Below are 15,456 nucleotides of genomic sequence, written 5' to 3' on the forward strand. Positions count from 1 at the left end.
GCTTGAAATAAAAACAAATAATTTTAAAATTGTTCATCTAAAACCTTTATGCTATTTTCTCGATTTTTTTACAAATGTGTGTCACATGTACCATAAAAATAGAAACCTATAGCTACTCCAGAATTTTAAGTCTACTCCTAATTCTAAACACATTAAATCAAAGATGTCATGTATGAACACCCATGATGTATGAAAAAAATGCACTGTAGCTCTTTCTAAAACTACTAATTATATACAACAAACACAGCTTTGTATTATCACATAAACTTTGAATATTGTAGAAAGCTAAGGCATATTTAAAATAAACACAAACTAAGCTTCATAAAAGCTAAGAAAACACGTCTATTACACAATAGAACCTACAGGAAGCATTTACGGAATGTGGCTTAGATTTATATAAGATTACTCAAGGTCTGCTTGTCCTGTAGCATTTCTGTTGCACTTAGGCTGCACATCACACGTAGTTACACATACAATTACAATATCTAGTTGAACAGTGAGGAGTACAGGTGACAAAATAGCAAAATGGGGCAGTAGTATTTCATGATGAAATGAAAAGGATAATAAATACTGATTGAATATGAATTCAATTTTTAAAAATTATTCTAAAGCATATATACATTTTCATTTATAGCATGGACAGGGTGGTCAACAGAGAAAACAGACTTATACATAAAAGATTAATGAATGAATGGGATTAAAATTGTTTTACAATTTTTCCATTTAAATCATGGAAAATAAAAATAGTGTCAGGAATGTAATAGCTTAAATATTGTATCATTTAAAAATAAACCTGCATAATTAAAATAAATGAGATAATATTTTCAGAATTTTTTGTTCAATTTATGCACTATAGATTTTGATCAAATTAAGTAATACTTCTTTGAGTGCTTGCAGGGGAGAAAGAATACAGTACACTGTAGCTCATCAGTTAGGCTACTTATAATTTAATAGACAAACTTCACTAAAAGTTTCTTTTATTTATCTATGATGACTAGGCTTAAGATTTGCTATCTTTCTGTCTTTTTCTATGCATGACTAGAATAAGAACCAGAGAGACCATCAAGAACATTTCATTGAGAATATTCCAGGAGTCCATTAATGACAACACAAATGGTTGGAAGATATCTGTGACCTTGTGAGGCAAACGTAATAAAATAATGACAGTTAAATTAAAGGTGCCACCAAGTCAACTGATTAGAAGGAATCAAGTAAGGAAATAGATATTTTTGCCCTCTGGCCTTTGTGGAAAACTAGTTTCAATGCCTTCTGTATTGTTCTCAAATGGAGATAATCTCTCAAACAAAAGCAAAGTATAGATCAAGAATAGTTAATAGTCAAAAATAGCATTCATTTTCATCTACGGCCCAAATTTAAATACTGTTAAATTTCAGTACCATCATTGGCTTATGTGGGTAAATATTTTAGCCCAAAGCAGAAGTCAGTTTAGAGGTTCCTTTCTCAGAGACACTGCATTCTAAGACATGGAGTCACAGCTTTAAAAATAAAGTGTCTATTTTCATCTTCTTCAAATACAGCACTCATCAAAACATCGAAGAATGCTTTTAAAGAGATTCTGGGTAATTATTTCAAGGAATTTTCATCTTCATATATACAAAGGAGTGATAAGGACCTTTACTCATTACAGTTATGAAGGAAAGATTCACTGAAACGGAAGAAAAACGAGGTATTCTCCCTTAGTTCAGAGGGTGCAGAAAAGGAAAAGCCAGGATAGTTACGACACGAGCAATCAAAATGCAAATGCATTTGTATAAAAATTACATACACTAATGATCATGAAGGCATGGCAGCTTACTATGGGACATTTCAACTTCTGATTCACTTTTCTGGGCTTTTTCATTTTATTCAAAATTAAATTGAGACTTTAGATTTTGGAAACCTCCACTCCAGGTATATCTTGCTACCTGCAGGGCACTGATTTTAGGAATATACTAAGTTGGCTCAATTTTTACATTCCTTGGAATGATCTGAAATAAACTGAAATATTTATCAAGAATAAAAGGGAGGAACTGCAAACTTTTTCTATGTGAATAATTTGTACAAAGGTATATTTTTTAATTTCAAGCAATTTTCCTACAACAGTTGTTTATAAGTATGTAACACAATATTGTAACTCACATGACACCTCACATTACCAGTAAAAGTAGTTACACTCACAATAATTATGATCCACTAAGTAATGTTGAAACAACCAGATAGCATGTACATTCAAGGAAACTGACATCACTGGAAATACAAGGGATTCTGTATGGAGCTAATGGAAATGCTAAATTTTAACAGAAACTTGTTTAAAATATTACCTATATATTAAATAACCAAGAATTACACTTATTTGAAATACTGAACAGAGCATAAAACTTTTCTATATACCTTTACATCAAAGAACACCTCAAATTAACACACTAATTTTAATGTACATACACAACAGACCAAATCCTATTCACACTTTTCAAGATAAAATGATACATAATTAACATTTGAATAAAAATTCAAGAAGCATATGTTATGTAGTCATTAGAAGGGTCCTTTGTACTCCCTTTTTATCCCAATAAATCATGATTTTAAAAATCTCCGTTAGTGCTGTTAGTAAGTCAGAAATAGTTTAAGAATATAGCATAAAACTGGAACATGTCATTCTTTCCTCAATAAAACATAATGTACACAAAATATGAGGCATTTCTCATTTGTGTAGAAAATGAGTTAGTTGACTTACTGTGAAGAGTTAACTTTAAAGGAAAAATTAAATAAATGATATAGAATTAGTAATTTAATGCTAGAGAAATAAAATAGACTTATTTAAATAAGTAACTCTAGCAAACTCACATTTTTCCTAGGTAGTTTCAAAACTGAGATAAAATCTATTCGAAATCTCCTGTCTAAATCCTTATTTCCACCGTCATATGACTGGAACTATTTCATAATATGAGAAATATCATTATACTTTTTTTTCAAAATATCAGGGAGTAAAAAGAACTTTACATTCTCCTTTTGACAGATAAAAATGGAAAGGACTTCTTTATTTTAAAATATTTATAGAGAAAGAAAACACTATTACAACAAAAATAACTTTTTTTCCTTTTTTCATTTTCCGAGACAGAGTCTCGCTATGTCGTCCAGGCTGGAGTGCAGTGGCGTGATAGCGGCTCACTGCAACTTCTGCCTCCCGGGTTCAAGCAATTCTCCCTGCCTCAGCCTCCCGAGTAGCTGGGATTACAGGCGCCTGCCACCACGCCCGGCTAATTTTTGTATTTTTTAGTAGAGACGGAGTTTTGCCATGTTGGCCAGGCTGGTCTCAAACTCCTGACCTCAGGTGATGCGCCTGCCTCGGCCTCCCAAAGTGCTGAGATTACAGGCGTGAGCCACAGCGCCCGGCAAAAAATAGCTTTTTAATGATTAAAAGGAGTGGAACAGCATGATTACAACCAACATAAAAACCTAGTAAAATCATTTTCTATCATTCAACTTTTAAGCAGAGAAGTGGGTAATCATAGTGATTTTCTCAGTAACGTTATTTTCAAAAAACTGAACCAGAGCTTTTTGGTTTCGTTTTTTGTTTGTTTGAGGTCTTAAAAAAAATCTCTTGCCCTGGATACTTTTCAGAGAGTAGCTTGGATAGTTCAGCTTCACTTCCAAACTCCCAGAGATAATGTTTTAATTATTCAACAATCAGGGCAAGTAATTGCATGTTTTCATGACTGATATATTAACCATAAGTGTTATATATTAACCAAGACAGCATTATATTACATCACAGCTGTTGACATTCAGAGCAAACAAACAGAGAAACAGCATGAGAGAACTCTGTTATTGCACTGCATAAATTTTAAATTTCCATTACCAGATTACAGCTAAAGAAAACAAGGTTCACTGGGACATCATTTTTAAGATGGTTTTTGTTTGTTTGCTTTCAATGGGAAATCTAAATGACAAAATTAATGATCTTAGCCTAATTTGGAAATCACAAATCATTGAAATTTTTTGGAAGGGGAATGGAATTTTGTTGTTCCTAGAAAGTTATATCTCAGTGCAGATTTCAATAGGTGATGTACTGGAATCAGTCTAGGACAAGAAAAATAACACGTTATCAAAATCAGATGGTTGTGTTCTAGGCGTTTTATTTGCCAAGCATGCTTCATGGTTAAAATTCACATTAGCAAAATATAAATGCACAGACTCAAAGTTACTGAATTTTACAATAGCGAATACCAATCCTATTCCAAGCTAACTCAGACTGCAATTATCATTTCAAATCCATGTATCATGTCTACAGCATAGTTTCATGCATGAATTAGAACTCTCTAAAGTTTTCACCGTTCATTTCACCTCATTTCTGAAACTGAAAGACTATTCTAACTCAAATCATGGAAATTTGTAAGGTTTGTTTGTTTTTTGGGAAATGATATACCCCAAACACATGTCTTAGACAGTGACTGGAAGACCCTCAAAAAGTTCTACTTTCATTTTTATTCTCCCTTCTGTTTTTTTACATGTATAGTCCTCACGATATTTAATGGGAGAATTGTATTAAACAAGACTTGGTTTTGGCAGTTTATCTCTTTTATATGACATTGATCAAAACAGATTTTAAAATAATTATTTATACTTATGGTTTCTCTAGGGTCATACCAACCAATTACTATTGGCTTGCTTTGGAAGGTGGTAATAGAAAATAATGTGAAGCCTCATCCTCTCAAATTTCATGTTTTTAAAATTTCTACTACAATACATGCAAAAATGCCTTCCAAAATACATGTAGAAACTTATGCCAAAGAAGAGCATTATATTCCCCAGATATAGATGGCTTTATGCAATATATGCACTTCTATCTAATAAATGTCCCATATATTTTCAAAACATCTCATGATCAAAGAGAATGAGAAATTATGAGAAGGAGAAAGTATTTGATTGCCTTTTTAAAACATAAAATTTCAGATGAATTCCCTTGTCTCTTATAGTCTACTAGAACCATTTTATATTCCACTTTCATGTTTCTATTCAGATGAGTAATGAACTAACTGTAAATATCCCCAAACCCTCATTTTGAAAATGCATTTCTAACTGTTTAAGATAAATTGGAATACTTCTGCCTTCTGCTAACAGTAATATTTTATTCCACTCTAAGTATTTCCTTAAGGAACAATGAATTTGTATTGTATTGGCTGTCACTTCTCCCATTTTGTATGATATTTCTTTAAAAAGAAGACACCTACTGTATTTGAATTTTTAAATACATAATTTCTTTTTCAATGTTCATGTATCTTCCTAGCATTCTGCAACATTAGTGAACACCCTAATATTAAACACAAATTGGTGAGTATATAGAAAAGTTAAAGAACATTACAAATGTAGCACAAAAGGTCAAGATTCAAATTATTTTTAGTTTTTATTTTGTTATTCTGCCTAAGTTCACCAATTCATGTATTGAAGATATTTAGAAATGAATATGAAGCAACTGTGAACCAATGACAAAGTATGTAATTTCTTTATTTTTTAAGATGTGAAAAATATCAAGTAAGTCATCTGCGAATTCAGTGATTCTAAAACAGTCTTTTTAGTTAATAAAAACCTAATAACAACCAATAACTGACTGTCATTAGCATTTACTTTTTTGTATTTTGCTTAATTCTTATGTTTAGGAAAATGTCTCTCAGTTACATAAGATGCATCATGGAAAATGGTTTATTAATTTTATTGATTTAGGATTATAACATATTTTTAAAAATAAAAAGGTGAGGATATTTGAAAAGTACTTCAATTTTTTGTTCTTCATCCATGCCCTCCTTAATATGTATTCATAAACTCAAGTAAAATTAGTCTAGCTCATAAAATATCTCTGTGCCTTCACAAAGCACTGAAACCAGAACTTGCTCTATTAATTAACTTCATTCATTCTATTAAAAATGATGATCTACCACTGTAATTCACAAACCCACTCTTTGTATACATTTAAAGAAAGTCACATATTAAACCCAGGAAAAAAAATGTTATTATACCCAAACCATATCATGTTACTCATAAAAGATACTTTTGTGCTAAGAAACGTATCCAGTAAGCAGAATAGCAATAAGAATTACGAAATGAGACTGCCCTTTTTAATAGTTAAATATAAACAAAAACACACCCTGTGGAGATGTTTGACGTCTATTATGTTTGTTGCCCATCCCAGATCCACTAACTATGTAAAATATGGGATTCATCCAAACTGTAGAAATAACGACTGCAGCATAAATTCATTTAAAGTCTAACAGTAACTATACAAACACTAGGTTTCTAGTTTACCTTTTGAAACAGCATTTAATTGCGTACCTACTGTAACAAAAATGCTCCCACATTTGAATTAGTACCTTACGTTCACTGTGTGGTTCAGAGAGCAAGGTAAATGTTACTGTATTATTTAACTGTGCTTATGCTTGAATGACTTCCATTCTTAAACCCATTTCCAAAGTTATGATAAATTATTTGCATTGTTATCTTGAATGTAGTAGAATTCTTTAATATCTCAAACTTTTGGTGAAAGAAAATCCATTTTGACTTTCACATTACTACCATTTTGTTAAGCCTGAATAGTTGTTCAAAATACTTTACTCCCTGAAACTTAGATTACCACCTTCTTAAGAGTTAACACAGACAAAATAATAAAGTCAACATATAGCATGACTTCAAGAGAAAAAAATGTAGGTAAATTCCATTGCTTGTCATTTTAAGGGGAATAATCATATGTAAATCATTTAATGTTTATGAGTTTCTGGATAAATTTGTATTCATTTCTCCATGAAGCACTGATAAAAGGCACTGGATAAACTCTTGCTTTCATAAATGTATTGGGTTTTAAATTATCGTGCACCGATTTCTTGGGTCTTAACATGCCCACATTTTTCTTTGTGCCCATTAGATAAAGCAAACATTTTATTTTCCAAAATAGATCTTTTAAGACTGTCTTCTGAAGAGCTCAAAATACGTTGAATCAATATGCAAATATTTAAATAGCTATCTAGAGACCTCATATATATTTCATTCTCTGGTTTAAAGATGAGAGTGAGTAGGCTTTCATTTTTCTAATTCCATTCTTGCTATATTATATGACTGTAGATTTGATGAACCAAAATAATTTTGAGTTCCTAATCTGAAAATGACACTTTTCTTTGTGAGGACCTGAAGGCCTGGTAGAGTGGGTGGTGGGGGGGGGATTATTTTGGTGCTGAATTTCTGTGAACAACCACTAATTTTCCCAAGTGAAGCTAGGATTCTAAACATCATTAGTATTTAGAGCTATTTATCAAATTCTGAAAAGCTTTACTGTGCTGTATCTAGCCCAGACTATTCTGATCCTCATGCACACAAAAATGGTACTGAGGACAGGGCTACAACCCTTTGTGTTGAAGTTTTTCTAATATATTCTGTAGCAAGAATTGTCATACTGCCATCTACAGACAAAACTGCCCCTACTATACTCATCATTCTGCATCCAATTTTCCTAAAACAGCAGTTATTTTGTTCTCATCTTCTACCAAACTTAAAGGAATCCGTATATCTATTTGGATACATCTGTAGAATATGATTGTTTAGATTCCTCTTTGAAGTCAATAGATTTTGCAAAGTTCTACATCAACTGAAAATAATAAAAAATATAGTTAGAAAGTTACGTTAGAAATCTGGGTTACCTACCGGTCTGGCGTGTACAGACACAGGTGCCTTGAAGGTTGTCACTGGATAGCTGCAGTCAGAAACACTGTAGGGATCAGAGCTGCTTGAGGAACACTTGGAGATTGAATCACAGGCCACAAAGGTGTTATCAAGAGGCAGTTCTTGGATGATGTGGTGCTTTGAACTCAGGGGAGTTTCAGGCTGAATCTGGAAGGCAGGCTGTGGAGAGGAAGATCTGTAGTGTCGGGCCAAATCAGGGCTGTCAGGTTTGAAAGTAGTGGGTGTAGTGCTCCAATTGTACTTGCCCATGGTTTGCTCTTCTAGATCAATAGGAAGGTCTAGTGTGACTCTGTTTTCATCATTGTCAACATCATCTGTCTTAGTTTCTTCAATAGTGACAAATTTAAGCAGCAGGTTCTTAGGGGAATGCTTCTTCTTCTTCTTCTTTTTCTTCATCATTATCATCTGCCTGTTTTCTGGGTTTGGGGTAACCCATTCAGAATTCTGCTTGTTTTTCTGAGCAGCCTTAAGGCGTGGTGCCTGGTGACATCTTACTATTGCAGTGATGGAAATAACTACAATGACAGTTATGGTGCCAGCAAGAGCTGCAACCACAATCTTGACATAGTCACTTGTTGGTGAGGATGTATCAGCTATCTCAGTACTTGGCGTCACTGGTGATTCAATGCTTTTGTGCACCAGTTCATTAATCAGCGTAGTGTTGGTCAGTGACTCATTCACAAACAGATTGACAATTACAACACTGAAGAGAGAATCAGGTTGTCCTAAGTCCTGAGCTTTGACCAACAGTCTGTGTAAACCAAGGTCTGTAACAACACATTTCTCCTTCAGTGTTATGTTGCCTGTTAGTTGGTCGATTTCAAACAGATCTTTTGTGTTTCCTCCTACAATGCTGTAACGAAGCTCTGCATTCTTGCCAGTGTCATTGTCGACAGCAATTACCCTAAAGACCTCTGTGTCTGGATTGGTGGATGGTAGAACCAATTCGTAAGAGTAGTTGGAAGGAGGGACAATAAAAACTGGTTTGTTGTCATTGACATCAACCACATTTATGGTTACTTTGGCACTTGAAGAACGTGATACTCTACCACCATCCTCGGCCTTTACATAGAAAGTGTAAGATTCTTGTTTTTCTCTGTCAAATGAAATATTTGGTTGGATGACACCAGTTTCTGAATCAATGGTGAAGTAATCATTCATATCTAAAATGGAGAGAGTAACTGCAGAATTCTCTCCATAATCAGGATCAGTTACAGTGATTAGTCCTACTGTACCATGTCTTGGAAGGTTTTCTGGGACATAGAAATTGTATTCATTGTGAGTGAAAATTGGGCTATTGTCATTCTGATCAATAATATTTACAAAGACCGAGACATTGGAGGTTAAGGGTGGCACCCCGTTGTCTTTTGCCAGAACTGTGAATAAATATTTTTCCTGTTTTTCTCTATCTAGTTTCTTTACTGCAGACAGCATGCCTGTACGACGATCCAGCTCGAACTCAGGTGGAGCATCAGTGCCTAGCAGGAAACTGATCTCCCCATTAGGCCCACTGTCTGCATCTGTTGCACTTACTTTCGTCAACTGTGCACCAGGAAAGTTATTCTCAGGAACAGAAAGACTTACGAAAGACTGGGTGAACACTGGAGGATTGTCATTTTCATCTTTCAGTTTGATGAGGAGCATGGATGACTGATTCAAAGGAGGTTTGCCAGCATCTGTAGCCAGTAATTTAATGGCATATTCTCTTGTGGACTCAAAGTCAAGAGGTGCTGCAGTCTCCAGGAGGAACTGATTACTGAATACTGGCCTTAATCTGAAAGGGATTTCGAGATCTGTAAAGCACGTCACCCTGCCATTATGGTCTGCATCCTTATCCGTGACAGTTATGAGAGCAATTTTGGTGTTGCTTGGAGCATTTTCTGAAAGAACAACAGAGCCATTGATTGGATTGATGATGTACCTTATGTCAATGGATGGGACATTATCATTGACATCTGTAACATTTACCAGCACCATTGCTTTTGCTGGAGTCAATCCACCATCACTTGCCAAAACCTGTAACTTGTGGCTTGGTGATTCTTCCCTGTCCAGTGGTTCTTTGATTGTGAGAAGTCCAGTGGTGGCATTGAGGTCAAATAATCTCTTGGCAGTGTTGGAGACTAGATTGCTGAAATAGAAGTGGATTCTGGCATTTTCACCTATGTCAGCATCTGTGGCATGGAGCTGTGTCACTGAAGTACCAACAGGAGCATTTTCTGGTATACTGACTTCAATCTCCTCCTCCTTAAAGACTGGGTGGTTGTCATTTGTATCAGTAACACTTACTTGCAAAATAGCTGTACTGGACCTTTGAGGAGAGCCACCATCTTCAACCTTTACTTTCATCACGTAGGTATCCTTCTCTTCCCTATCTAACTCCTTTTGAACAATCAGTTGTGGCATCTTGTCTCCTTCTGGTGTTTCAATGACATCGAGGCCAAAAACGTTTTGACCCTGGAAAACATGCAATGAAACAGAATTGCCTTATGTTAATATAAATTAATATATGAATATGAATAATAAAATATAATTTAACTTATGTTAGCTTATGTGATGAGAACAATTTTCAGTTTCTTGAAGCCACATAACATAGTAGGATCAGTTCAGAAACAGGTGTCGGAAGACTTGAGTTCTAAGTCTCAACTCTGCCTATAACAATTATTGTGACTACAAGTAAGTTACTTAACATTTCTTGACACTTGTAAAATTAGAGAGCTGTGCTAGAAGATGTTCTGGGGGAGGGAGGCTTCAGACTGTAGCATTTTATGGTAATAAATGTTACTCACTTATGTGAACTATATGTTTTTTAAATTAATTTATTATTTTATTTTATTTTTCCATAAGTTATTGGGGTTCAGGTGGTATTCGGTTATATGAGTAAATTCTTCAGTGGTGATTTGTGAGATTTTGGTGCACCTATCACTGGAGCAGTATACACTGCACCATATTTGTAGTCTTTTAGCCCTGGCCTCCCTCCCTCTCTTCCCCCCAAGTCCCCAAAGTCCATCGTATCATCTTTATGCCTTTGTGTCCTCATAACTTAGCTCCCATATATCAGTGAGAACATACAATGTTTGGTTTTCAAACTACTTAAGTTTTCAAAAGGAAAAAGTATACAGAATTTTAAAAAGAATTGTCACTAAATTTTCACAAGATAAACGAAGCTATAAGCGAACTATCCAAGATTATTCCAAATGAATTAAAATATTTTTGGCTGTAGATTTCAGTTGTCTAAGATGCTTTTTCAGTACCAAAGTAAGCACCAAGATAAAAATATTCCTCCAAGACAACATCATAAGTGTCATATCTAATAAATACAGCTAAAACCTTTAGCGGATGGGAAAAAACCAAACTCTGGTCAAAATATAAACTTATATAAAATACGCCGAATTTCAATATTTCCCATAGGAACACACAATCGAAATGAAATTATCTCAGAGATTAAAAATGCAACGTTATTTTCTTAACTTTTTTTGTTAACATGCAAGCACAATGAACTAAAATTCACAGGTCAAATCTGAAATTGAGAAAGACATCTTGGGATAGGACCTATTTTCAATTCATGCCCACAAAGTCACAGTATGGGAATATTTAAAAAAACAGTCTCCTCCCTGAACTATAATAAGATAATCCCTACACACAAACATAGTGATTGTGCCAGCTCGCTGAGGAGTAATGAGAGAGGAGGATTCCTGTCCAGTGTTACTTGCAGCACTATGACAGAGATGAATGAGATAAAAGATACTGGGGGTGTGAAGAAAAGATCAGAAGAAGAACTTAAGATTCCTATTCAGAGGTGATTTATGAATATCTATCTATCTATCTATCTATCTATCTATCTATCTATCCACACACACACACACACACATATGTACATCTAAATAATTTTTAATTATCTACCACATTTTTTAACATACATGTTGTGGACATGTGGCAAGGATCAGTTATTGGTCTCTTATTTATGTGCTGTGTCATGAAAGAACAGGATAAGATCTGAGGTTATAGTTTTGTCATACTACTGTCTAAAACACGATCCTAAAAATTAGAACCTAATAAATAATAATAGAATTTCAGAGATTGCTAGAATATATAATCAGTTTACAAATATATTTTGATCACATTATCTTTTAAAAATTTACCTGTCTTCTAATTGCCTATGTAGTCTTTTTATTTACAAACAAAATACTTTATTATAAAGCCATACATTGATGGAATGATCAAATGAGATTATAGAATCATGACTATAGAAATAGAAATACAAGTCTATTCACTAAGCCCACTATGACTCATGTAGGATGATATCTTCTAGAGAAAAAGATGGTCATTCAATCAAGTACTTGTGATAATCGTTTTTAGAAAGAGAAGTCAGATGATTCCAAGTTCTAAAGTCAGAAAGAAATAAATTAATAACTGAAAAATTACAGATTTTATTGGATAAATGGTTAAGTGTTTAGTTGTGAAAACATAATTTTTTCTCCAGAGAGTTAAAATGCCCGAGTACTGACCCTCTTTTGTTTATAATTGACAATATCCCCAGGATGCTTTCTTCAAGAAAATTATCAGTATAAACATTTTAACTCTTTGGAGAAAAATTTATATATAATAATAATTTTCTTGAAGAAAACATCTTAGGGTTTTTGTCAATTACAAAGAAGGCTTAGCACTCAGGCTCTTTGTCTTAAGGAAACAGAACTTTGAATTTTTTTTAATTGCCTAAAAAAACCTGTTGCATAGAACTCTTTATGACTCTGATAAAGGGCATATGTTTTTCTGTATCTACTAGAAAAAGGAGCAACCTCTGCTGCCCAGGTTCAAGCAACTCTCCTGCCCCAGCCACCTGAGTAGCTGGGATTACAGGTGCCTGCCACTGTACCAGGCCAATTTTTGTAGTTTTTAGTAGAGATGGGGTTTCACCATCTTGGCCAGGCTTGTCTTGGATCCTGACCTCATGATCCACCAGTTTTGGCCTCGCAAAGTGCTGGGAACAAAGGCATGAAGCATGGAGACCAGCCAGATTCTGTTCCCTTAAAGCAGGATCCATTTTTCACATGTAATTTCACAATGGGTGATATGACCAGCTAAGCCTATAAATGGTCATTGCTCCAAATCAGGACTCTAAGGTAATACTGTTTTAATTTACCATGGCCTAGCACATGTAGCAAAGTTGCATAATAGAAGAAAAACAAATCCGGGTTTTACCATTCTCATGGCATTACCATAATCTCCAGTGAGTAAAATGATATTTCTTAAAAATTGACCCAATTTATCTATTACAACTATAGCCTATAAGGTACTTTCAGTAACAAAGTGATTGTGATAAAGAAGAATGTTGGCCAGGTACAGCGGCTCACACCTGCAATCCCAACACCTTGGGGAACCAAGGCAGGAGAATTGCTTAAACCCAAAAGTTTGAGACCAACCTTAGAACCTTAGAGAGACATCATCAATACAAAAAATTTAAAAAATTAGCTGAGCATGGTAACACACGCCTGTAGTCCTCCCTATTTCAGAGGCTGAAGTAAGAGGATCACTTGAGCCCAGGAAGTCAAGGCCGCACTGAGCCATGATCACAACACCCCTCTATTCTGGGCAACATAACAAAATTAACAAATAAAAAAAAAAAAAAAAAAAAAAAAAAAAAAAAAAGAATCCTTTTTGTCATTCAACACTTGATTTTGAAAGCTTGATAACCTGGCTAACAGAACTGAGGGTCCCTGGAAAGAGGAGTTCCCTGGAAAGAGGTGCTTTTTTCTTTTCTTTTCTTTTCTTTTTTTATTTTTAACAAGTTCTAGGGTACATGTGAAGATCATGCAGGATTGTTACATAGGTATACACATGCTGTGGTGGTTTGCTGACTACATCCCCCCATCACCTACATTGGGTATTTCTCTCAATGTTATCCCTCCTCAATCTCCCTACCCTCTGCTATCTCTATTTCATTCTTCTCTCTCCTTTTTTTTTTTAAATTAGTCTGGCTAGCGGTATATCTATTTTGTTGATCTTTTCAAAATACCAACTCCTGGATTTATTGATTTTTTGAAGGGTTTTTTGTGTCTCTATCTCCTTCAGTTCTGCTCTGATCTTAGTTATTTCTTGTCTTCTGTTAGCTTTCAAGTTTTTTTGATCTTGCTCTTCTAGCTCTTTCAATTTTGATGATAGGGTGTGGATTTTAGATCTTTCCTTGCTTCTCATGTGGGCACTTATTGCTATAAATTTTCCTCTAGACACTGCTTTAAATGTGTCCCAGAGAGTCTGGTACGTTGTATCTTCATTCTTGTTGGTTTTGAAGAACATCTTTATTTCTGCCTTCATTTCATTGTTTATCCAGTCAACATTCAGGAGCCAGTTGTTCAGGTTCCATGAAGCTGTGCAGTTCTGAGTTAGTTTCTTAATTCTGAGTTCTAATTTGATTGCACTGTGGTCTGAGAGGCTGTTATGATTTCCATTCTTTTGCATTTGCTGAGGAGTGATTTACTTCCAATTATGTGGTCAGTTTTAGAGTAGGTGCAATGCAGTGCTGAGAAGAATACATATATTCTGTGGATTTGGGGTGGAGATTTCTGTATATGTCTATTAGGTCTGCTTGGTCCACATCTGAGGTCAAGTCCTGGATAACCTTGTTAATTTTCTGTCTCATTGATCTGTCTAATATTGACAGTGGAGTGTTAAAGTCTCCCACTATTATTGTGTGGGAGGCTAAGTCTCTTTGTAGGTCATTAAGAACTTGCTTTATGTATCTGGGTGCTTCTGTATTGGGTGCGTATATATTTAGGATCGTTAGCTCTTCTTGTTGCATTGACCCGTTTATCATTATGTAATGCCCTTCTTTGTCTCTTTTGATCTTTGTTGGTTTAAAGTCTATTTTATTAGAGACTAGGATTGCAACTCCTGCTTTTTTCTGTTCTCCATTTGCTTGGTAAATCTTCCGCCATTCCTTTATTTTGAACCTATGTGTGTCATTGCAAGTGAGATGGGTTTCCTGGATACAGTACGCCAATGGTTTTTGACTTTTTATTCAATTTGCCAGTCCATGTCTTTTCATTGGGGCATTTAGCCCATTTACATTTAAGGTTAATATTGTTATGTGCGAATGTGATCCTGCCATTTTGATGCTAGCTGGTTGTTTTGCCCATTAGTTGATGCAGTTTCTTCATTGTGTCGATACTGTTTACCATTTGGTATGTTTTTGGAGTGGCTGGTACTGGTTGTTCCTTTCCATGTTTAATGCTTCCTTCAGGAGCTCTTATAAGGCAGGCCTGGTGTTGATGAAATCTCTTAGCAATTGCTTGTTTGCAAATGATTTTATTACTCCTTTGCTTATGAAGCTTACTTTGGTCAGATATAAAAACCAGGGTTGAAAATTCTTTTCTTTAAGGACGTTGAATATTGGCCCCCACTCTCTTCTGGCTTGTAGGGTTTCTGTGAGAGATCTGCTGTGAGTCTGATGGGCTTCCTGTTGTGGGTAACCCAACCTTTCTCTCTGGGTGCCCTTAGCATATTCCCCTTCATTTCAACCCTGGTGAATCTGATGATTATGTACCTTGAGGTTGCTCTTCTTGAGAAATATCTTTGTTGTGTTCTCTGTATTTCCTGGACTTGAATATTGGCCTGCCTTGCTAAGTTGGGGAAGTTATCCTGGATAATACCCTGAAGAGTGTTTTCCAGCTTGAATCCATTCTCTCTGTCACATTCAGGTACACCTATCAAATGTAGATTAGGTCTTTTCACATA

At 34.9% G+C, this 15,456-nt stretch overlaps 1 protein-coding gene across 1 annotated transcript in view; it reads right to left on the reverse strand.

The window, feature by feature from the left end:
- Positions 1-3,343: 3,343 nt before the first annotated feature.
- PCDH11X (protocadherin 11 X-linked) overlaps positions 3,344-15,456 on the reverse strand; it is a 112,450-nt gene continuing 100,337 nt past the window's right edge. Inside the window, exons 3-4 of the mRNA XM_017516008.2 lie at positions 7,687-10,179; positions 3,344-4,080 (exon numbers count right to left, since the gene is read on the reverse strand). Coding sequence (XP_017371497.1) covers positions 4,036-4,080; positions 7,687-10,179 — 2,538 coding nt within the window. The 3' untranslated portion in view covers positions 3,344-4,035. The remainder of the gene's footprint in view (positions 4,081-7,686; positions 10,180-15,456) is intronic.

The sequence above is a fragment of the Cebus imitator genome, unplaced genomic scaffold (genome assembly GCF_001604975.1).
Source record: "Cebus imitator isolate Cc_AM_T3 unplaced genomic scaffold, Cebus_imitator-1.0 Scaffold569, whole genome shotgun sequence".
Classification (NCBI taxonomy): domain Eukaryota; kingdom Metazoa; phylum Chordata; class Mammalia; order Primates; family Cebidae; genus Cebus; species Cebus imitator.